The sequence below is a fragment of the Telopea speciosissima genome, chromosome 6 (genome assembly GCF_018873765.1).
Source record: "Telopea speciosissima isolate NSW1024214 ecotype Mountain lineage chromosome 6, Tspe_v1, whole genome shotgun sequence".
Taxonomy (NCBI): Eukaryota; Viridiplantae; Streptophyta; class Magnoliopsida; order Proteales; family Proteaceae; genus Telopea; species Telopea speciosissima.
In genome coordinates this window covers 65,290,055-65,315,349 of record NC_057921.1, presented here as the reverse complement: position 1 = coordinate 65,315,349, position 25,295 = coordinate 65,290,055, and the positions used below count along the sequence as shown (strand labels likewise).

General features: G+C 38.6%; 1 protein-coding gene across 2 annotated transcripts; it reads left to right on the top strand.

The window, feature by feature from the left end:
* Positions 1 to 12,903: 12,903 nt before the first annotated feature.
* LOC122665270 (respiratory burst oxidase homolog protein A) lies at positions 12,904 to 18,271 on the top strand. 2 transcript variants are annotated; one of them, XM_043861381.1, is made up of 14 exons: positions 12,904 to 13,534; positions 13,639 to 13,798; positions 13,919 to 13,967; positions 14,848 to 14,961; positions 15,255 to 15,677; positions 15,771 to 16,151; positions 16,238 to 16,333; positions 16,444 to 16,559; positions 16,670 to 16,837; positions 16,960 to 17,111; positions 17,253 to 17,383; positions 17,475 to 17,603; positions 17,931 to 18,009; positions 18,099 to 18,271. In XM_043861381.1, exons 1-14 carry the CDS (start codon positions 12,949 to 12,951, stop codon positions 18,206 to 18,208), a joined length of 2,694 nt encoding a protein of 897 aa, XP_043717316.1. In that variant the 5' UTR covers positions 12,904 to 12,948; the 3' UTR covers positions 18,209 to 18,271. The 2 variants fall into 2 exon arrangements, with proteins under 2 accessions (XP_043717316.1, XP_043717315.1); XM_043861380.1 differs by having other exon boundaries at positions 16,960 to 17,119; positions 17,255 to 17,383.
* Positions 18,272 to 25,295: the final 7,024 nt, after the last annotated feature.

Sequence of the window (25,295 nt, the reverse complement as noted above, 5' to 3'; positions counted from 1 at the left end):
ATATTTCCCCCAACAAAGATTTGTAGGTGTTTCTTTTATGGGCTAATATTCTTTGTGCCGCAACGCAATCTGCGCCAAGACACATGGGCCTGCCATTCAGGGGGACAGGGTGGTCATTTCACCCACCCCTATATGTTTGGGTGCAGCCTGCGCCCCCAACACAGAGAATATTTGGCCTTCTTTTATAATGTGGGTGAAGGAAAAACTTTTGCCTGCGTATTTGACTCTATTTATAGTATGACAAAAAGATTGCTATGTTGCTAGTGCACAATTTCCTTCTTACATGAATTTACTTATTATATTTTTTCACTTGTTTTGAAAATGTGGGTTCCGAATGAATGACATCTTTTTCATTACACCCATTGGTGTGGTGTGCAAATTCTTTTCCACATTGACAGTGTGGTAAACCCCTTATAGTATATACAAAAAAATCTAAAATGGAATATAACTTGGAAGAGGGATGACACACTATCCTTTTACGTTAGCATTATACATTGATACACTTATAGAATGAGGGAAGAATTTTGATGAGTATCAATTAATACGTAAGAACGTACATCATTAAATGAGGAGAGAGAAAAAAACTTATTCGAGAGTGTATGTTGCGTGCCCGCCTGTTTCCCAAGTAAACGAGTTTTTTTTCTCTCAAATCTATCACTATCTTTCTGCTATGTTGTAGTATCATATATGGGAAGATATTAGTATAAGATCTTAATTATCATTTTCATTCAAACTAAATATTAAATATTTCGTAACAAACCGTAACTAAACTTTACTCAAATAAACAAAAATTAAAATAATTTATTTTCTTTCTTAAGCTCATATTCTATGAAGAATATCTTTTCAATGAGTATCCTCATGGGCCATGGTTATTCCACCACACAAGGCCACACGTTCTTCATAATTTATGTGGGAAAAAAAGGGTTTCTTTACCTATGTGATAGTGTGGATTTTATAATCACCTAACTCCAAATTTAGAAAGGAAAAAAATGAGAAATGTGTGAGAATTTCAAGGAACCGTGTGGAGTGTTTTCTATTTATGGGAAAAAGGGGATTCTGATTCTCATTGGCTGTCACCAAGAACACTATCATGTAAGAAAGAAAATGAAAATTTTGACACGGCAAGCTGATATCCTTCCTCTTATCTGTGAAGTTGACATGTACTAAGTACTCTCCATGTGGTGGTAAATGATTGCCAACAAAGGGTGATAGAAGTGAAATCATTTTTAAAAGGGAAATTACACGTCATCCCTTGGTTTTCAAACGAAACTCAAATCACCCCCTGATTTTAGAAAATACTCAAATCACCCTTTGTATTAGACCCCAATATGATAAATTAGTCCTTATCGTTAGTTTTATGCTGTTAAGTGATGATGTCAGCCAGTTAAATAAATTTAAATTCTTAAATTATCCTTGACATCTAAACATAGATTTTGAAGGGTAGTATTGTAAATTTAATTCTAATGTTTTAGTACAAGGGTAAAATAGTCTTTTCACACCAATAACTAACAGTAGACTAACACCGTTATTGTAGAGGGGGACGGATGAGTATTTTCAAAAACCAGAGGGTGATTTGAGTTTCGTTTGAAAACTAGGGGGTGACGTATAATTTATCCTTTTTAAAAAGAAAATGACCCTTAAGGAGAATTTTACCCGTTTCGAAGATTACCCTGTTCCGACATTTTTTGTGATGACCCAAAAAGAAAATTTTGTGAGGTCTGTGATGGTAGTGGAGGGTTTGGATATATTGGACCGGTCCAATTTGGAGGAGTATTTGTTTGTTTTATTATCGTGTTGTTGAAGCAAGAAAAGAAGTGAGATTTGAGGGGGGGTTTTTTTATTTATTTTTTTTGAATTAGGATTTCTGGGGAGAGCTCTTGCTGTAACCATATTAATTCTTTATGTCATTTTTGTTATGCTTTTTTTTGTTTTCTTCGTGTTTCTTGGTGTTTACATTAACAATGATTATATAATTGTCCTAAATTCTTATTGTTAGAAAAATATCACCCACAAATATACATGTGAATATAAGTAATTAAGGGGAATAGAATACTTACTCGAGCCATAACTAAAAAATAATTGATAAAGTCAAACTCAAGCATCATACACGATACTATGAACCTAAAAATACATGTAAGACCTTAAAGAATCATCAGGACTAAATCGTATCACCGATCACTCTCCTTAAGACTGTAGACGTCTCATATGGTGCGAACTAAGTTCTTGCGAATTAACATTCAAGATTAAACAACCTTGCATGCCTTTTCAATAGTTGTTGCACTCACTTACTGGATCCCATCAGGACACACTTAAGTTGTGTTCAACCAACAAGAGAAGGGAATTCACAGAAAATCAATTGAAAACAAGTAAACTCAATCAAAGAGTATGTGAGATAAAGAATGATACCATTTACCACTAAAAGGATTTGCTGAACCGATAGCATGTGCTGTCAAATATCCAATATCGTACATGATCTGATCTGAGGAGGCCGAAGCCCAGCCCATTTATTATTGGCTTAAAAATGTTTCCTTTGCTTCTTTCAATTCCTCTCCTAATCTTCAAAACTTTGTAGTAGTCTATCTCTCTTCTCTCTCTGCCCTCTTTGACCGTGTGCGCCTATATACAAGTTGTGAGGCTCCCCCTCTGTTGCATCCAATGCCTTAGAATGGGAGATACCATTACATGCGAGCGTCCGCGCAGCTAATGTGAGGAGAATATCCCACGACACATCAATGGTAGCACAGATAACATTATTATTCATATGGGGCACACATGGTTAGAGTAGGAAAGAGAAAATTAAGAATTCATATGAGAACGGAGAAGAAGTACAGTACATTGGCTGCATGAGAAATTTTTCCCCTTTTAATTATTTTAGGGAAAAAGAACCCTGGAAAAAGTACCCTAAAAAAAAGGCAACATGACCCTTGCGCCCACACACTGAGGGACGTAGAATGACTGCCCCGCCCCCATGAAAGATGGAAATCCCACTCCTATTGATGCTTTCATTCACGGTCCCATGACCCCTGCATTTGCACAGGGGCCAAGCTGCCTTTTAGGGAACCCCATTATTTTATTACTACAAACATCATTCATCGGTTGATTGGAAAGGTGATCATGGGTTCAGGCCGAAGCTGAAGTGGGAAACTAATCTGTTGGGCCTAGGCCCATACAAACGTCTAAACGGTCCTACTTCAGGTTTGGAGCCTTGAACATGAATGAAGAATCCAGAGAGCAGTTCAGAGTAATTGGGTTAGGGTTTAAGATATAGTTTTTAACAGAAAATATGTTTGGACAGCAGAAAAGCTATGGTCTAGCCCAAAAACTGAACCTGGGCTGTGGTTTAGCCCAATTTAGCCTAGGAACATTTTACTTGGGCCTTGATACTTAAGGTAGCCTAGAATTATTCTAACAGGTCTAATTCTGGGCCATGTGTAGCCCTTTTTTAAAGCCGCTGAAGACCAAACCCTAGCAATCGAGAGATGGAGTGCTTTGTTTTTTTTTTTTGGTAATGGAGTGCTTCGTTTCAATCCCGAGTTTTGGAGTCCACAAGAATCCATGTCATTTATATGAAGGCCTAGAATCTTGGACTCGATTTGGAATTCGCCCCAAGGGGCGAATTCTTGTGGATTCCCAAATTTACACTGAAAAATGGATTTTCATGGATTCTTGGAATCTAACACGGAACCGGGTTCCGAGAAACCAAACACTCCAAAAATTTGAGAATCCGGATTCCATTGAATCCATCTCCGAAGAATCCTCCAACCAAACGCGTCCTTAGAGCGTTGGGGTTAGTGTTCAGGGTAGGGTGGCAATTCATGACCCTAACTGAACTTGCCAAAGGATTCGATACCAATACCTAAAAGGCTAAAACCGTAAAGCCAAGTGGCCGGTGTTACACATATTAAATTTTAATGAATGAAGAAATCAAACCAAGCCGGGTGGTTCTGAAAATCAGACGGTTTTCAGAAATCTCCTGATTTGATTACAGTTTTTAAGCAGTATATATTGGCCGGTTCTCTTTGGCGAACAAACCAGAGAAGGGTGTCAATTAGACTTGGAATAAAAAATGTTTGTTTAAACCCCAATCAAACCGAATAGAAAAAAAGTGATTTGATTTCTGTAATTCGATTCTTAGACGATTTTGATATTTGGTTCTTATCTGGTTTTTCGGATTGGGCTCGATTTATTTTGTTCGGCCCATGTTCAGTTGTATTCTCCTTCAGTTAAATCTTTGTAGTTCCAGCTTGGTTCAAACCAACGGTTTAAATTGAAATAAGAACCTAGTTGAACCAGTTCAGTTTTGATTTTAGTTTTAAAAATCTATTTGGTTTTGATTTTATTTTGGTTTATAGGGAAAATGTTTTCTATACTGGGGGTGCAGGATGAGCCCAAACACATGGGGGTGAGCGAAATGACGACCATGTTTGCCTGAATGACCGAAATGACCACCCTATCCTGCCTTATGTGTTCGGGTACTAGCACGCTCCCAAACAGAGAACATCGCCCCATATATTATATTCTAAACTGTAATTGAAACTCAACCAAAAAACGAAATGGAAACAATTGACACCCTTAATATTTGAGAGAGAGAGAGAGAGAGATGACTTCATGGTGAAGAAACGATTAAAGGTTGGCATTGAACAATTGAAGAGTCTGGGACTAACCTTATCTGATTCAAATCAACAACTGTAAGTCAAGCAGCCATAAAATACTTAAATTCTCTTTTTTTTTTATACTTTTTAATTCGATCAAAATTAAAGCATGTGAAAATGGTTTGCTTTCGTTTTCGGTTTCGTTATCCTTTTAATATCAAACATAGTTTCAGTACTACAGACACAACTAAATCAGTATTATATGATGGAGAGTAAGGTGGGCCTTTGTGCATGCCAGCTTTCTTCTGTTCTCCTTTTTTTTTGGTAAAACTTTCTTCTGTACTTTATTTCCTTGTGCTCTGTCTTCTGATCTTGTCTGCCACTTCGATGTTTGAGGCTCAGCATCCGCCACTTGTTCACAATATAAATTTTGTCATTCTTAATTTTTTCGTTTTAATAAAAATGTCATTCTTAATTTTCTATTCTCATTTTCCTTAATTTTCTTCGCATAAGATGTTAAGGGTTTAATTCAAAACCTTAAAACATTATGTGGAGAAAAATTCAACCTTTAAAACATTATGTGGAGAGAGCTTTTCAAGTATGAATAAGCATTACAGAACCAAATAAATCGATGGTGGGATTTTTATTTTTATAACTTTTAATATTTTAATATTTTCTTTCTTGTAATTTCGGCATATTGGTTTTATACGTAGACAAACAACTTAGAGAGAGAAACAAAGAGACCTAGGCTCTGAGATACCATGAGATTGGCCATCTAACCCAAAACCCTGAAGGCATTAGTTGGAGAAAGCACTTCAATCATACTAAGGTACATCGCAACACAAGAATCTAGTCTCTCATTAGTGATCCGAGAAGATAAGAAAATACATTAAAAACAATAAACTTTCTTTGTTATTTTTTTTTTAAGGCTTTATTTGGTTGCAAAGGGAATTAAAGGAAAAGGAAGTGAGAAACTACACCAATGAGAGAGTAGAAGGGGTAAATAGAATCTCTATTTTATTAGAAAAGAAAGAATGTCAATGTGAATCCCACTACTCATTTTGTGAGATTATGAAAGTAGCATTGTGGTGATTTCGTCTTTAAATTTTTAAGATGGTACTATCACTTATTAATAGATAGATTAGTGCTTAAGCGCTAAACAAATTAAAGAATTATATATTTTCGCACTATATCACATAACTTAATTAGACACTCTCAAGCTGCTTAACATAATTAATACACAAATAAATTGAATAAAAAAATTACAGAATCTAGCCTACTTAGCACTTACCCTAAACTTAGGTCAGATTAGATTAACTGTTATAATATTCTTAGATTTCTCCAAAAACACGTGGGAAGATACATATGATTTTTTTTCGCCCCCTCCTATTACCTTTTAATCTTAAGTTTATTTTTTCCCCAAAAGCATTTCTTCAATAAAAAGCCATTATTTCCGCGTAATTAAATATTCTTATACTTACGACTGTTTTACTTGGAGGGTCTTCAATTGGAACTTCATCTTGAAGAGGAGAGAGAGAGAGAGGAAGGAGGCACCGTTTGTTTTTTAAACAGTATTTACAATCCATGAACGATTATATTAGATTCTATGATAGATTTTGTTTGAGGGGTCCGATCCAAAATCTTAAGGCATTACATAAAAAGAGTTCTTTAAATGTACGAAGACATCAATGACCTAAACAAACTGATTACGTAACAGTATAACTCATTCCTGTACATGTGGAAAGACAACAAGATCAGAGAAAGAACGAATAAATCATGAGTTCTAATACCATGTTGGAGGGTTCAACCCATGGTTTGAGGTATCGGTCGAGGCCGATCCCGAGATTTGATCGATACAATAAGGTTTGACTGGATCGGTGATTGGATTGCCCAACTCGGTTGGCTCGGTCGATCCGATCCGATCCTTGACCAATCCAACTGAATATTTTTTTATTTTTTTAAATTTTAAGTGTTTTCTTTAGTTTTTTATATTATGTTAATCGATACCGACTGATACCAATCGATTTTGACCAAACCGATCCAGATAATATCGGCCGATCCAATCCCGAGATCGTAACACCCACCAACTCTTGCTGATACATGATCCGATCCATAAAAAAATGATTTTAGATGGTTTTTTGACCGATCCTAATCGATTTAAACTGATCGAATCCCGATCCGAGAAGGTTTCGATCATGATCGATTCTGAGTCCGATACCTGGATTTTGAACCTTGGTTCAACCAAAAACCCCAAGGTTCCATTTGTTTGTGATACAAAAAGACGAGAGAAAATTAAAGTTGTGGATCCTACATGTGGGGTTAAACCAAAAAAACTAAAAAAAAACTAAAAAAAAGGAAAGATAATGATAAAGTAAGGAAGATAAGTTGAAAGTTGCGGGCCTTATCATGCGACTCATCTTGTCGTCAAAATCCCACCAAACTAGTTGGGACGAGGGAGTAGACTGAGATAAATAGCTTGGCACCTAAGTAGATAAAAGCTTTTAATTCATCTATGTTTCTTTATTCACTTTTTTCATCCTATACTATCAAATACGTACAAGTCTCTCATCCTTTGTTTCTCAGTCTTTTTCTATATACCGCAAACAAATGGGGTTTAAGGTATTAAATAAAAAACTCCTCAAATATACGTAGACATCAAAAGACAGAAAAATCACTATAACTCTATAACTCTCCATTACCTTCCAATCTAATATCAAAACCTTTTCTTGATTCTTTCCTCTTTTTTTTTTTTTGTTAATGATCAGCAATGTATGTATTGATAATGAGAAATAGATAAAATTACAATAAAGGTAGCAACCCTTAGCTGCTACTCAACCTTGCAAGAAACTCAGAAAAAATAGAACATATTCTAAAAATCTGTGACGTGGACGACCCATCGCCTCCCAATTTACATCTTTTTCTATGAAGCTTGGAGATGTGTATTCCAGGTTTGAGTAGTCTTTGATCTTGCAGCATAATTTGCGAGGGAATCTGTAGGAGCATTTCCTCCTCTGAAGCAATGAGTGATGCGCCATTGGATGGTTTGAAGGAATTTTAGTGCCTTCCACCATTTCCGTCAAAAGTTCCATGGCAGATTTGTAGAGTAGTATCGATGTCACCATCTGATCACGCCTTATTCCGTTATGCAATCTAAGTAAATCTATAGAAAGGCCGTTCTAGCGCTCCACCCATAGCTTGTTTGCATGTAACGTCTATGCTTCCTTGATGCCTATAAAAAAGAGCGATAATTTTGCATTATAATTTGTTCCAACTCCTTGATATGAAGCAAAAGCTTTGATCACAGCACCAAGATGACTGCGAATGAGACCCCCAGCTCTTGAAAAACCTGGATTTCCTAGTGATGAGCCATCAATGTTGAGTTTCTACCACCCAAAGATTGCCTCTACCTTTACCTCACGTTGTCTTTCTAGAAGGGGGTATTGGGAGTTATTATCACGTCTTTGATGCCTTAATACATTTGCTAAGCACCTAATTAGGTACATAACCGAGGTATGGACACGTGGTCATCTACATTGCAAAGTGTTGTAAGTTGGTAATATTGCCATAGCCGCCCGTACGGCTTCGATGTAGCATATATAAAGCGATACGTATCGTCTCAACAAGACAAAACCACCTTGTTGACTTGTCCAAGTTATTGTTGACAAGTCAACAATTTCAGCTGTTGGCCCACCTAAAATTGGGTCGGCTTCGGTCCCTCAAGTCTTCCATGAACAAGGTTCGAAAATAATCCAAATTTAAGGAAAACCTGGGTCTTGTTTATGCAGAAACGAATTGTTGTCTATAAAACAGAATCTTTTTTTTTCTTTTCACGTTGATTAATTAAGACTTAGAAAGAGTAATTACGAAGAATTTGAAAGGGGAGTGGGTAAGGTGGGGGGGGGGGGGGTTTCTAGAAGAACATTACATTATACGGCACATTCATAAGTCAAAGACCCACCAACTCTGGATTCCTAGAGGTGATCCGAACCGGCCCAAATCCACCACCTCACACTTCTTGACCAATTAAAACAACCACAAGACTGTCATTATCTCAACAACCACCGTTTGGAGGAAACAGCCTAAAAGAGAAAGTTTTCATTTTTCCTGTGGAGGGGAGGGTTTAATCATCATTTAGGGTCATTATAACTCTGTCTTTGGTGTATGAAGTCAATAAGGACACTTCCATTGTTTTCGATACCCATTCCAAGACACTCAAACCCTTTAGCAAGGGATTCTTCATTCACCATGTCCATGGGTGAAGGGAAAATCCATTAAGACCCGGAGCAATGGTATAGTTGTTCCATTACCACTCAGTTTTGGTAGGTTTATCATGTGTGAGGTGACTAGCTTGGGAGAATGGATCATTTGCACGTACGTGCAGGTGAACGTACACCTCTAAGTCAATCACCTGTTTATTTTTGTTTTCATAAAACCCCCTCCTCCCCTTGAAAATGGCAAAAATAAGACAGGTGATTGTCTCTCACATGGAACTCTAACCTGGTGGTTTCACGCTTTACTTATTATCTTCTCATAGAAGAAAGTGAAACGATAGTTTCACGCTTTACTTATTTATCTTCTCAAAGAGAAAGACTGCAGACTATTTCTCTCTTCCACACTACCCATTATTCTATTTTAATAAAGGAGATAAACTTCTTTTAAAACAATGGGAACAACTTCTTGTTTTTTTTTTGGTAAGGATGAGAACAATTTGTTACCAAAGAAGTTGTAGTCCTAGTTTTAGTCTTAGAAAGTTATTTAATATAAAAATAAAAAAATTTAAAAATATTATACTACAAGGGTAAGAAAATAATATTACAACCTTGTTGTAACCAACAAAGGTTTTAACAAGATTTCTCTTTAACAATAATGTCATATTATTGCGAAGAAAGTTTGCCATGACACTAGTGTAAAGACTAGGAAGAATCTACATATCACACTAATGACTGTCTTGAAAAATGTATCATCTACACGTGACCTACATATTCAAAGCAGGAGAAAGAGAAAAATAATAAAAATGACAACAACAATCACTCCACTTGTAAGATTTACTATTGGACTTAATTAATTATTTATAGCTAAGATGTTGGAAGGATAGGGTTCATGAATAAGTTATTGATCGTAGCATCTAGTATGACTTTTTTTTTTTAATTTTTATGGGGGTAAACAATCTAGTGTGATGGTTTGACAGCCGAATAGGAGTTCTGGGATTTTTTTCTTTCTAATTTTTTTTTTTTCAGCTTTCATTTACCTTGTGATTTATACAGGTTATCTTATATTGGATGTTATTATTAGATCATCATTTTACTTAGTGATAAATAGAGCTCTGAAAATTCAAGTTTTTTGAGTTTTGGAAAAAGTGATCGAAATACGTGCATAGGTACGTATACAAGGAGGACGTCTATACATTGGAGGGTATTTGATTGAATTAGGTTATGAAATTTGATATTTTGTTAATTCAATCCATGTCCTTTCTATAAAACAGTGGATTTTGCTACATCATCGTCTATGTGACTGCAAATAGTACACCATTTTGAAAGCCCTTCCAAAATGGGACCTATATGTAAATGCATTTTTCTGGAGAACATAGAAGAATTTTTTTTTGGTAAACAACGTAGAAGATTTTTAGTGACGGGTAATTAAAAGGATGTGTATGAGAATTTTACAAAAATGAATATAAAGCAATATTATTTCCTATGCTTTATGTACTACAAGACAATCTATCCATCAAAAGCTCCAAAGAACAAGGATATTAATTGGGAGGGGAGTGTGTAGCTTGTATTTTGACAATTCCTATGTATGCCCATACTAGAATTTTCTCGATGAACTTTTCAAACGTAGGCTCTATTTAGTATGAATTCTTGGAATCGAATTTGCGTCTAGAATGCATTCTAAAGTGAGAAAATAAGGAAGAATTTGGTTTGAAAATGCATTGTAGCCTTAAAATCTATAGCAAGAATGCATACAAAACACGGCCTTAGATTTAATGAAAGCCCAATCACTGATTGATTGAAGAGCAAGTTTTCTTCAATAACACATTTATATCTCTATAGTTTTTAAAATAAAAATTATTGTTTATCTAGAATTCTAGATGGTCCATGCAATTGCACATGAATGCCATGGACCATAAAAGCTTCCTTTTTTTGTTTTTAATATTTGCATTTCAATCAATTATAGGATGGGATAGAAAACCCATGGGTTGTGGATAGAGAGAGCTCCAAAAAATTCAACGACAACACTTATGCTCTCTACTTATATTTGTAATAAATTAAACAACATTTTCATTAGCTTAATTAAATGAAGTAAATCAAAAATAAGAATTTTTTTTATTTATGTAAATAAGGTGTAAAGTTGAAATGATGTAAAATAATATAGCAATCATGTAGGACTAGGATCAGAACATAGGGAAAATAAACATATAAGTTAAAAATCAAAGTCTAATTTTACTTCACCTCACTTCATATGTAACCAAATTGAGGCCCTGATACATTTATAATCCACAAACAAGGAAGTAGGGTAATGAATGTTGCATGGAAGGTATAATGAAATACCACCAAATCATGTCACATTTATTAAGGAAAGTTCTGAATCATGACTAAGCTTTGGCCTAGACTTTGATTTTGATGAACTGGTGAGTGGTGACTCAATAACTTAGCTTATTTTAGAGAGAGAGAGAGAGAGAGAGAAAGGCAGATCTTTTATATGTTCCACTTAAGAAGTTAATTATAGTCAACTGAGAGTAAGGGCAATAATATTAAACTTTTGCACAGCTGCATCACATTATACAATAAATTAAGATTCTGTCAGCCAATAATACTCTCAAGCCCATGTGGACTTCATTTTCTATTCAAGAGAAAAGAACTTGGCTGGTTAGTAAATTTTAATTTAGTAGTGATAATGTGTTAGTAGTTATTATAGAGAGTGGAGCTTTTTGTAAAAGGTTGTCTACTGTCAGAGTGAGAGTCATCAAGGACGATGGTTATAGAATCGTACGTGGTGGTTTTTTATGTGTCTAATAGAAATTCAATGGCTTCAATCTAATGTATAGGTGTTAGATTAGACTAGCCTAATATATGATAGGTTAAAGGATTTGATTTAACGCGTTTTATTAGCTCTGGAGTTTTGACATATTGATTAAAGACCTACGAAGGTGCCCCACCATTAACGAAGGGTTGGACAAATTGTAAAGTAGACTAAGGTCAATTGGTTCAGTTTTTATTTTTGGTTTGATTTAAGATACAATATGTATAAATTGAAACTGAATCTAAATTGAATAATCTTCATAACCTCCAAACAGAGCCTCAAGTAATTCATAACCTCAAACCGAAACCGAATGGAATTGGTTCAGTTTTCACTCGGTTCGTATGCAGTTTTCTAGTATTCATTTCATTCTATTTATATACGGTTTTGATAATTCAGTTTAATGTGATTTTGTTCAGTTCACCCTTTTATTTTAAGTTTTGGATGAGACTTGAGAATATCTGATCTTGACTTTAAAAAGGAACGTATGAAAGAGAAAACAAGCAGGTCACGAGAGTCAATAGTCAAAAAAATGGAGGCTAAAAAGATGAAGTGAAACTGAAATCTTAGAACTTGTGTTTATACAATACCTTTTGTATATAATACCTTTCCTTTCCTAAATGAAGTGTATACGAAATAATCATTTGGATTCAAGATTTTTGGTGCAAGTTGAGAATTTAGTTGAGTATTAGGACTTAGAAGTGGTGGACCGGGCGGTTCCAACCGTGGACCCGGGAATCCATACAGAAAATGTGAGAAAACCAATTAAATCCCGGCCCATTCCATATAAATTCGTACTTTGCTTTCCCATTTATCCAAACGAATTCGTGTTTTCTTTTACGAATTCGTTTTCTATATCAATGCAATGGAAAAGAAAGAGTTTACCAACTAAAGAGGAAAACAAAAAAGAAGCCAAAGAAGAATAAATTATTTTTTGGGTCCCCTGCAACAAGCACTGTTGCAGTGTGGTTCCCTGTTGTGAACTTGTCTTTTTCTAGCTTTTCTCTTTCCCTCCTCTCTCTCTCTCTCTCTTCATTTTCCCACTCAAATCTTCTCTCTCTCTCTCTCTATTTCTAGCACTTTCTTTAGCTGCAGTACCTCCGCGTAAATATCCTTTCTGAGAGATGCTCGACGCGTTTAACGACTACAAATCCATTTCTTCTAAAATATTTGTGAGCCAAAACGATCACGTTCGAGCTTGGTGACTTACAGGTCACAAGAGAGAGAGAGAGAGACAGAGAGAGAGAAACACTGACGATCAGTTAATAATTTATATATATATATATATATATATCTTCTTCTCATTTGTTTATTTGGATTTCCGATCTTCTATCTAATCATGAGGGGGGTTGCGAAGCATGAACGTCGATGGGGTTCAGACAACCTCACCGGGAATACGTTCAGTGACGCATCTTCGCCGGCCACGGAGGAGTACGTTGAGGTGACACTTGATTTCAAGGATGATGACACCATCATCCTCCGCAGCGTTGAACCTGCCGGCGCTTTTGATATCGAGTCCGACACCACAAAAAGTGGATATCTGACACCGGCATCGGTGTCTAGGTCGCCGACGTTGATACGAAGTACGTCGAATCGGATACTTCAGTTCTCACAGGAGTTGAAGGCGGAGGCGGTGGCGAAGGCGAAGCAGATCTCTCGGAGGTTCTCCTGGGGTCATGGAAAAGCTTTTTCTTCGTCTCAGAATGGAGCAGGTTCTGGATTCGATTTAGCTCTCGCAGCTCGAGCTCTACGTCGACAGAGAGCTGAACTCGATCGGACTAAATCTGGAGCTCAGAAAGCTCTTCGAGGACTTCGATTCATTAGTAATCGTAAAGGCGTCGATGGATGGAGCCAAGTCGAAAACAATTTCGAAAAGTTCGCCAAAGACGGTTTCCTTCAACGCTCAGATTTTGCTCAATGCATAGGTTTTCTCTACCTTTCATTCTCTTTATTCTGCATTACCTTCAATACTGTGATCTCATGAAATGTTTCTCATTTGTTCTTACAAGTTGTTTTTTTGTTTCAAAAGGAATGAAGGATTCTAAAGAATTTGCGCTCGAGATGTTCGATGCTCTGAACCGGAGGAGAAGGTTGAAGCTCGATAAGATCAATAAAGAGGAACTGTATGAGTTTTGGTCACAAATCACAGATGAGAGTTTCGATTCTCGCCTCCAAATCTTCTTCGACATGTGAGTTATTAAACTAAAAAAAATGTTAAAAAGGCCACAAAAAAAAAATAATTTTGCATAAAGTTTAATTATTGCATTACTTAATTAATTTATTCAAAATTATTTACACCGAAATTGCAGGGTGGACAAGAACGAAGATGGTCGAATCGGAGAAGAAGAGGTGAAGGAGGTACGTAGTCTATTCTTTGAATTGAACCTCTCTATCTCTCTCTCTCTCTCTTCCTTTCTTTCTCTTCAAGCTCTGCCTACTTTCTGCCTACTTCAACTAATCACCATTAAAAAAAACGTTTCGGGAATTAGAGAAATTCTTTTTTCGGAATTAGAGAAGTTGACAGATGGCACCCTTGAATCTCCCCAAAAATTTTGGTTCTCCATGAATTTTTTTTTGATAATGAGGTTCTCCATGAATTCGATGAAATAAACCGCATGAGAGGAGCTTCTTTCTTCCATCGGATTGGAATTCGATTAGACAACTTATTCCAATCTGATAGGAACAAGCAAAAGCCTTCTCTACTACTTCCATCATCGTTGGAAGGCGACGCAAATTTCTTGAATCTATTAAACGTCATTTTCGGTAGAGTAGGTCAAGGGTATTATTGGACAATCCAGATCGTCTATGGCCTGCCTGCCCGTAGCAGTCATAGCAGCACACTAATGAAGCGTGGTGCAATGACCACCTTACCCTTGTTCGAACATCTTATCCGAGCAGGGGTAAGGCAGTCATTGTGTCGCACCTCATTAGTGCGCTGCTATGGCTGTTACGGGCAGGCTGTAGACGATCCGTTATCGGATTAAAATTTTCTGCAATTCCTTCGTCTTGCTGTACTTTAATATTTGGCCGATAAATCGACACGTGAAAGATGCCTCATCCAATGGTTTGAATTCGATTGATACAGTTTTTTTCTTTGCTCGGCACCATTGGATATCATATTTTCCTCAAGCCCGAAGTGAAAGCACCGCACGATTAAGGCACTGTTGAGATTTTTTTTCTTCGGTATTATTGTTCTTCAAAACGATTCTAATAATTTTTGTAAGTTTTTGAAATACAGATTATTGAGTTAAGTGCGTCTGCAAATAAATTAGCGAGACTGAAAGAGCAGGCGGAGGAGTATGCATCTCTGATCATGGAGGAGCTTGATCCAGAAGAGCTTGGCTATATCGAGGTGGGTCTCCCTTCCCTCACTGATCACTCATTTTATTCTCATTTTACGTTTTTGGATGGAGAATGGAAACTGGAAGCTTATTAGTGCGGCTCGTCCGACCATATTATAGTAGGTCAAGATCGATTACCAAATTTGACAACGACAAGTGGCCAAAATTACCATATCAACCCTTTACGTGGCAGATACGATTACCCTGAAGAAAACCTGTTCTTCCTTTTCTGTTTTTTTATTTTTTTTATTTTTTTTAAATTTTTGATGAAGATGATGGATGTGGATGGTGTTGATCGATGCAGCTATGGCAACTGGAGACACTTCTGCTCCAGAAAGATACGTACCTGAACTACAGCCAAGCATTGAGCTACACGAGCCAGGCATTGAGCCAGAACCTACAGGGGCTGAGGAGGAGAAGCCCAATTCAGAGATGGAGTACCAAGGCAATCTATTTCGTGGAAGAGAACTGGAAGAGAATCTGGTTGTTTGTTTTATGGATTGGAGTCATGGCTGGTCTCTTCACATGGAAATGGATTCAGTACAAGAACAGGGCAGCTTTCCAGGTCATGGGTTACTGTCTCCTTGTAGCCAAGGGTGGTGCCGAGACCTTAAAATTGAATATGGCCATCATTCTGTTTCCCGTTTGCAGAAACACCATTACCTGGTTCAGGTCCACCAAGCTCGCTCAAATCTTCCCCTTCGATGACAACATCAACATTCACAAGGTATGTCTAATGCTTTTACTTTTGGTCTTTTGGTACTGCTTAAACTTCTCTTTGGTTCTGACTCTGAAATGGATTGTGTTGCACACTGCACAGTCGATAGCGGCAGCAATCGTAATTGGTATTATTCTTCATGCCGGCGACCACCTTGTTTGCGATTTCCCCCGGCTAATTCGGTCTTCTCCAGACGCCTACAGAATGTATTTGGCTGCAGATTTCGGTTCAAAAAAGCCCACATACAACCAAATAATGCAAGACCTAGAGCCCCTAACCGGAGTTATAATGGTGATCTTAATGGCAATTTCATTCACACTTGCCACAACTTGGTTCAGGCGGAGTAAGCTTCCCAAACCCTTCAACAAGCTCACTGGCTTCAACGCCTTTTGGTATTCTCACCACCTCTTTGTCATCGTATACGCCTTGCTCATCGTCCATGGCCTCTATCTCTACCTCGAACACGTCTGGTATCAAAAGACGGTAAGAATCTAAAATGCGGAATTATGAAACATGTTCATCGCCCATCCATCTGACGCTTCTGCCTTCTCTTTTCTGTAACTTTGCAGACGTGGATGTATATAGCCGTTCCAGTTCTTCTATATGCTGGTGAAAGGACCCTGAGATTCTTCAGATCGGGCTTCTACTCTGTTCCCCTTCGGAAGGTAATTAATTATAACGTATAGTACATGTTCGCAAAATTGCCACAATGACAGTGCCCTTTGTCCGATGGCTTCACACATCCTGATTGGTTCCTTCTTTTGAATATATCCAGGTTGCTATTTATCCTGGCAAAGTCCTGACCCTGCAAGTGAGCAAGCCTTCCCAATTCCGCTACAAGAGTGGACAGTACATGTTCGTCCAATGTCCCGCTGTTTCTCCATTCGAGTGGTAAGTTACAGTAGCCAGCATCTTTCGTTTTGTGCAACGGAGCTCGATCCCTGTTCTAATACACAATTCATGTAAAATTTTTAATTTGAAGAATTGATTTTGTATTACAGGCATCCATTTTCAATCACCTCAGCACCAGGGGACGACTACTTGAGCGTCCACATTAGGCAACTGGGTGACTGGACAAATGAGCTAAGGAGGGTCTTCGAACAGGTTTGTGAAGCTCCCGAGTCTGGGAAAAGTGGGCTTCTTAGAGTTGACGAATCCACCACTAAAAGGTACACAACCACACATGGATTTGAATTACTTCACCTCTGCAATTTTTTTTTTAATATCCATTCTTCTCCCTTTCCTTTATTTGGTGATTTTAGTTCTTACAAAATTTTTCTGAATTTTGTAGTCTGCCAAAGCTCTTGATCGACGGGCCTTATGGAGCTCCAGCTCAGGACTACCGCAAATATGATGTTCTTCTACTTGTTGGACAAGGAATTGGTGCAACACCTTTCATCAGTATTGTCAAAGATTTGCTCAACAATCTGTTTAAAGCAGAGGAGCTGTCGGTAACTCTTTCTCTAGTGACAACAAGCCAGACTTTTCTCTTGATCCAACCATTGTTGGAAAATAAATTGGTCTACAGTTTGTCTTGAATTGCAATTTCTAGCAGGCAGAACTAATAATATTCACTCTATGTTCAGAACGATGGCAACAAGGGAAGGAAGTCACTGAAAACTACTAATGCCTATTTCTACTGGGTAACCAGAGAACAAGGTTCCTTTGACTGGTTCAAGGGAGTAATGAATGAAGTGGCTGAGTTAGATAACAAGGTAAAATTAGATAAACGAAATATGTATCTTGACTTGAATTAAACTCAAAAACACTTGGTTGGTTCTTAATTCAGCTCTACTTGGTTTTCAGGGTGTGATTGAGTTGCACAATTACTTGACAAGTGTGTATGAAGAAGGTGATGCTCGTTCCACCCTCATCACAATGGTTCAAGCTCTTAACCACGCCAAGAATGGAGTAGACATAGTTTCTGGCACTAAAGTAAGATTCCTTTCTTCGTATGGGGACTTGCCTCTTGCTTTACTACTACCACAGTATCACTCAAGGTTATAAAACAGAGTATCTGGATTGATCAATGTTGATACTGATACTGATACTGTTACTGATACCGATATTGATACCGATACCGATATTGATATCAATATCAATATCAGTATGGGTCAGCTATATCAGATAAAATATCCACTTTTGGCGAATACCAATATCGATATCAGCCTTGGTCTCTGGTGATACTGTTACGTAGTGATCGGCGGATAGGATTCTGATACTTGGAACCCTGGTATTACTTGCTAACTGAATGAATTTCAGGTTCGTACCCATTTCGGAAGGCCCAAGTGGAGAAAGGTCTACTCAAGACTCAGATCAAAGCACCCTAATGCTACCATTGGTGAGTAATTTTCCATCTGGCCACCTGGTTTCTTCTTGAATGTGTGTCTGTGACCGGCTCTATTAACTGATATTTGAATACCTGAACAGGGGTCTTCTACTGTGGGGCGGCAATCTTGGCTAAAGAACTGAACAAGCAATGCTATGAATTCAACCAGAAAGACTCCACAAGGTTCGAATTCCACAAGGAGCACTTCTGAGGTTTCCGGCTTGTGCTGCCTCTTTACTTAACCTTCACTTCCCACCACTCACTACCTTTTGTACAAAAAAACCCAAAAAGTAATATGTATAGGGAAAAAGAAAAGAAAGCAAATTTATACTAAAAATAATAATGAGAGATCGGGGAAACTTATTTGATAATCAAAAATTTTCCCTGATGTACAAGTATATTTGTTCTTGAAACCTATAGCTCCCTCCATTTTTTTTAGTGTATGACTGAATCTGAGAAAAAATATGAAATTCTCGAGTGAGTCTGCATATCTCAAATTTGTGTTTCTTGTTGGATTGGCACATAGTTCCTTTCGAATTCAAATTTGTAACCCACATGGGGATGGGTGGGGACAGATCTGAATCCTCCATGGGGGTGTGGGATCAATGCCCCATGAAGGGATTAGATTTGTCCCCACCCGTACCCATCTGGGTAGCTGATCCGGACTCGTTCCTTTCACGGGTGGTTTAGGGATACCTAGCTCTATATGATGCAATAGGGAGTATGGGGGGCTAGATCTCATTTTGGTGGTTACGACCTTTGAATCCTCGAGCTAATGAAAACCCTAATTCCAATTAGGAAGAAGTGCAAAGAAAGTAATTAGGTCATAAAATTTAAGATACTTTAATTTATCCAAAATGACCTTTATATAAGGAGGTTGAATTACACAGGAAAAGGATACTTCAATAAAATATGAAACAAATTAATATAGAAAAATAAAATAGGAAACTAATTTCTTGAAATCGCACACAAAACTTCGGAAACTGTGTAGACCTCTTAAGCATGCGAATTTGGCTCTAAAATATCAGTCCAATGGCTGCCCATTGCAAAAGATATTATGACTCTTGTAACTCCATCATAATGAGAAGTTGTGTTGTTGAAAGTTGAATTGAAAAATCAATATCTTTAACATGATCAGGTAGATTTTTGTCGGTCCAATCGATTAAAAAACCTTCTCTACATTACTAGAGGTGGACAAACAATTTAGAATAAATAACAAAAGGATATGGACTCTAATAAAATGTCGAAGAGTCTAATCTATTTCAATCATTAAGTGGAGATAGCTATGTATCTAAAGACAGAGAAACTTTTTCATCAAAAAAAAAAAGAGACAAAGAAACTGAACAAATTTTTTTTATTACACTTTTCCCTTATTATAATGAAAACTGAACAATTTGATTTTTATACTATAACACTGTAATTTCCAACATGTCAATAAGTTTACTTTCACAAACTTGGGTTGAAATATTACCAAAAAAAAAAAAAACTTGAGTTGAAATAATTGCTTGGGTTGAAAGGGATGCCCAAGTCTTCACACATGGAGCATGAATGAAAGAGAGGACCCCAAAAGTGTTTCTTAACGTCATGGTGTGGGTCCATGGATTTCATGGGCTTTATCCTCCGCAAAAGTTAGTGGGTTACAGCGCAGAACTATAGGTGGGAAGGTTGACTTACTTAATCGAAAAGGACTTAGATAATTAATTCAGTTCTAATAATAATTGGTAACACGATGCTACCTTGGTCTTTTTCCTCACATAATTTAGTTTTTTGTTTTAAACGTACTCACATAATATATAATTATATAAGTAATGTAATGGGATTATGGGAATAGGGTTGAGTGGCGTGAGGTGGGCCCAGCTGAATCCTTCTAGAATGTGTTCCTTCCCCTACCCATTTCTTGTGTTTTGTGTCATTGTGTGTTCCTTTTACTGCCGAGCTGCCCGGCAGGACCATGCTGTCCAGACACGGTGCTGCGTGCAAAGACCGCCTTACCCCCACTCGGGCAAGGCATTTGGGCAGGGATAAGGCGGATATTGTGCACAACACTGTGTCTGGGCAGCATGGTCCTGCCGGGCAGCTCGACAATAGAGGAACCAAATTGTGTTCCTTCCCCCCCCCCCTTCCCCTTTTTCTTGTGCTTTGTCGGTGTGTGCGTGTGTGTGCACATATGTGCGTATGCGTGTGTGTAAGTATGTATCTACTATCATGTGTGGGGTTGTGCGGATCTTTATTTCCTCTAGTTTCCTCCCCGACCCAGTTCCCTTGCTAGAGGAATGACCACCCTACCCCTATCCAAACATTCTGCCCAGGTGGAGTCTACCCCTCCTATTAGAGGAATTAAGGAACCTGAAGGAGATAATTTTCTAAGGTTGTGCAGCCACTCCAACACAACTATGTGCAGGGCTATGTGATGAACCAGATTGGTACTGATCAATCATGTTCTGCCACCTGTCCTTTATGACCTGAATCGATCTATTAACCGATGTGAAATAAGGGACAGTCAATGACTCAACCGTCAACGAAAATGTCACCGACCAACGAATTTAAATCAGGCACGATTGAGCTCGGCCAAATGGTCAAGAATCCGGATCAGCTACCCACATGGGGACAGGTGGGGACAGATCTGACCCCTCCATGGGACGTGGGTCCCACACCTTAGAGGCGGGTCCCACACCCCTATGGAGGGTTCAGATCTGTCCCCACCCGTCCCCATGTGGGTAGCAGATCTGAACTCAATGGTCGACTTAGGCTCTACCGAACCGAGCTATCTAAATACAGTCAGCTAATCCTACACATATCCACCAGATTAGCAACCGGCAACGAATCAACGCCATCACAGCTGAAGAGACAACTTGAGTAGCTAGGAGGCTAAACCCAAACAAGAGATTAACTCAGCAAGTAACCAGCCCGGTTAGGAGCATGCATTCCGCATGACTCTCCAGCAATAGGTGTCCACCCCAGAGGACGCCAAGTACGCGAACAAGAATCACAGATAATGGTCTATGTGTATCTAAAGCCCTAGATTGATCAATTAGCTTAGTCCTATAAATTGCCATCCCTAGCATAGGTAAATGGGCCAATTCACTTCTTACTTTCTCTACTTGAAGATTTATCAGTTGTGAAAGGTCTAATTTAGGCATCGGAGTGATCCGTCGATTTAGATTAGCACTCCCCTATCTAGTCTATTCTTCTATGCAATAAAGGTCGCAGCATCACGCAACCATGAGCAGTCATGCCCGCAAGCATGTGCGGGGCTGTGCAACGAAGCCTGCAGCCACACCGGCAGCCATATGTGTGTGTGCGCGCACACAAAAAAAAAAAAAAAAATTAAAAGTGCAGTACTGAGGGTATACCAACTTCATAAAAATTTGCCATGCTTGTCTTGTAAATCTTGTGGCCAAAGGGACTCGTATAACTTGTAATCGAGCAATGGGCCTTGGCCACTTCTGAGAAAACTGAATTAAACGATGTCAATCATCTTTCTAGACTAAGTCCCTATCAAATAACAAAGCAAAAAAGCAAGCATAGAATGAGTGATGCCAATCATCTTTAGACGAGCAAAAACAATTCAAAAGAGGAAAAACTTCAAACTAAGATTCTTAATCTCAAATCCAACACATTAGAGCTTGCTGTCAAACATCTTGTTTAAGAACTGGAGAATCACAACCAGGGTTTTAGTACTCTGTATCGTCGATCCGGATTGGCTTGGATCGGACAGATTTACCTTTCTTTTCTTTGAAAAATTAAAGTTTTTTACATTTTTAGTCCTGTCTGTACTGATCCACTGATACGGGTTTGGTCAAAAATTGGTATCGATTGATCAGCCGATATGACAGAACCGATACATATTCCTCAAACCATGATCACAGCTGCAGTACATCTAAGAAGAAGTCGCAGCAAGCTACGGTTCGAGTGCTCTTGCAAATAAGGTCATAGCCAAGCTAGGGTTCGATGAACATTAAGATGATTCGTAAGGTTTTCTGCTCAAAGGAAGTCAAAGAGGAGTATTCGGGTTTGAAACCAAGGAGGTACAAATGGGATTACAAATTCAGCAAGTCGGGTTTGGCTACAGGTAAAGCGAGGAATGGAATATTTTTTGGATGATTATAAAATGTATTAAAGCCCAGAAATGGAAACCGAAGTCCATTATAGACTGCAACACAAGCCCATATGGGCATCAAGAAAGAATGTGACACAGACGCATGTCTAATGCAACCCAAAAGCCCACATGGGTTTAAAACAAGAGTAATGAAGCCCATAATAAAGAAGAAGGGCAACAAGATGAAGTTGGAGAACCATCGGCAAGAAGGCAACCAAGGCGGAGGGGCACTGGCCTTGCAAAGGGCCACGACCAAACGGGAAGCTGGCCTAGCGAAGGAGACCGCCATGACGGAGGGGCACTGGTCTTACGGAGGTCAACGACAATGAGCCTGCTGATCGAGCAAAGAAGACAGTCTTGCGGACTTCGGTCTTGCAGCTGATAGTGAAACAGCAGAAGGCCGAGCGAACTAAATAGAACCGGCAGGAGGAAGGCCAAGCGAGGTTGGCAGACGCAAGACATCAAGTTAAATTAGTAGGTGACCGAGCGACGGTAGGTTGTGAGCACCGACGATGCAGACGACGACGATGAAGGTGCTGACGAAGCAGCACCAATTTATAGGTTTTTAAATTCCAACCATTACATTAGAATTTGCCATGTGTCACCTCTTCGAGCCTCATTAGAGACTCATTGGGCGATGTCCTCATTGGAGAGGAACCAAATCCACCCCTTGTCCTCCACTCCCCCCTCGATTAATATATATAATATTCCTACTTACCTGGACCAAGCGACCAAAGTTCAGCGGTTTGATTTTGGTTTGACCCATATTACACCAAAATTATTGAACCCATCTTAAATCGGACCAAACCAACCGTCTGACACCTTGGGGAGGACGAAACTTTGCTGCTACCCGGGGAGGGCTTGTGAAAGGAGAATCGATCATCTACACGTATCAACAGGTGACCGTACATGTGAGAGCCAACCACCAGTCCTATTTTTATCATTTACAAGGGGAAGATGGGTTTTTATGAAAACAAAATTAAAATGTGATTGGCTCTCACATATACGTTCACATGTTGGTACGTGCAGAGGAACCGTACTCTTGTGAAAGTCTTTTATAGCATGGGAGAATCTTCTACTTTCTAATGAAATGTCAAATGTGTATGAATAAAGGAAAATTATGGGAAATTATCAACACCACCCCTTGACGTTTGCCTATATTTTAAGGCACACCCACTAATTATCATAATATTAGTGCCACCCCTTGCTTTACCAATGTAATTCCACACAGACCCCCTACCATTAGTTAAGAGGTGTTAAGTGGTGATGTCAACAATTAAATATTTTTTAAAAGACAATTGTACCCTTCTTAGTGGGCAAAGTACTTAATCTACCCTTTCAATTAAAACACCCACAGACCCTTCTTTCTCACACTCACCGACAACCTTGGAGAATCCACTGCAACCTACTATGACCTACTCTGGCGATAAAGCAGCCCGGCGTCAACCGACCACCATTTTCCTCACTTCGGCGACCATCGTCCTCACACTGGATTGCACATCCTTCATCAGTTTTCCGACCAAGCTCCAGTTGCAGAGGCAAGTTCTCTCTCCAAGTCTCACTCTCAATTGATCACAAGCTCGAGTTGCAGCAGCAAGCCCCCTTCCACTTCTCTCACTTTCCATATAGCAATTTAAAATTTCCTAATTATCACCCCTGGCGTTTTTTGTGCGTTAAATTGTTTTTGATTAGGCAAAGGGAATGCAAGATTCAATGCGGGAAAGGTGGAAAGGAAAGACGGAGGAACAGTAGTTGGAGGAAATCATGATGCGTCAGGAAGAGTAAGAAAAAAGGAAAACGAAATTTCTTTCTTTGGATTTGATCTGAGAGAGATTGAGATATAAGCACCACTACCAGAACCGCAGTGCCAATCGCCGCCCTGCTTCTCATCAAAGAAGGAGAAACAGAGATTCTTATGCACGCCAAAAACGAAGTCTTCTTTAACAAAGCCCAGGTATTGCATTCTATTTCTTTCGTTTTTGTTTATTATTAATTTGTATAATACAATGTTTCAAGATGGGATTTTTATCGAGTCTGTGATGACAAATTTTTTAGTTTTGTTTTCTGGTTTTGAATGGAAGATCAATTCAAAGTTTTACTTTTTTCATTAATGCCTAAGCAGAAACCTTCGAAGAAAGTTGACTGGTCTGGAACCAGAATCGTGGAAGTGGTTTTCTGGTTTTGCTCTCGGTTGCGGCAAGAGAAAATATGATGTTAAGAAAGTCCGTTTTGTTCTTGCTGGTCGTTACTGTTTTTGCTCCTATTGTTCTCTGTACCGATAGACTTGCAAGTGTGGAAATTTAGGGATGGGAGTGATTGGCAGGGACGCCCGGTGGTGGGGAGAGCAGTGGGGAGTGGGAGTGGGGGTTGCACAGCAGGGCCGAGGTGCCTGAAAATGAGGTGGGGGTGGAAGTTGAGGTGGAGGTAGAGGATGAGATGGAGAGGGTAAAATAGGAAATTTGTTTAAGAATAGGTTTTTTTTTTTTTTAATATAAAAGATATATTGATAAAAAAATTGCATATGTTAACACCGTTAAAAAATGGATAATGGTTGATATTATGATAATTAATGGATGTGCCTTAAAATATAGGCGAACGTCAGGGTTGGCACTGATAATTTCCCATGAATTATAAACCATGAATGGTTAAGAGGTTGAGGTCTAAGCCTAGTGGAACCCACAAGGGTAGTTGTCGTGATCCAACATCACCATACCAAACCACACCACACCATACGGTCTTTTGTCTCAGAGCTTTTCTTTTCTGTTTGTCCATTTGCTCCATTGCAGGCCTAGTGCATGATCACGGGTTCACCTTCTTTTCTTCTTCTTCTTCACGTGAGCATCAATCAATGACTCGCATTCTGTACTCGATCTATACTCCATCCATTGCAATTTGGACTCGGAACTGGCCTGCCACATTTACAGAAGATCGATCAGGAGAGGAGAGTCTTCGGCGATGATGAAGTAGATAGAAAGAGGGAAGAGACAGAGGAATTGATGTAACCCAATTAAGTTCGATAAAGAAAGAATAACAATCTGGTTCTTAATTTTTGATAACCGAAATTTGCAATTCCCTTTCAAAAACTTAAAAAAAGTAGAGCACAAGATTCATGGCTTTCAGTAGCGAGGGGCTGAAAAAGAGAGGGAAGAAGGAAAAACAAAACCTATACTATACACCTTATTTCTTAAACCTCGAAGCC

Coding starts and splice junctions, on each gene's coding strand:
- LOC122665270 (XM_043861380.1), top strand. CDS start 12,949: ATGAGGGGGGTTGCGAAGCATGAACGTCGATGGGGTTCAGACAACCTC. Junction 13,535..13,638: donor AGATTTTGCTCAATGCATAG/GTTTTCTCTACC, acceptor TTGTTTCAAAAG/GAATGAAGGATTCTAAAGAA. Junction 16,560..16,669: donor GCTGTTTCTCCATTCGAGTG/GTAAGTTACAGT, acceptor TTTGTATTACAG/GCATCCATTTTCAATCACCT.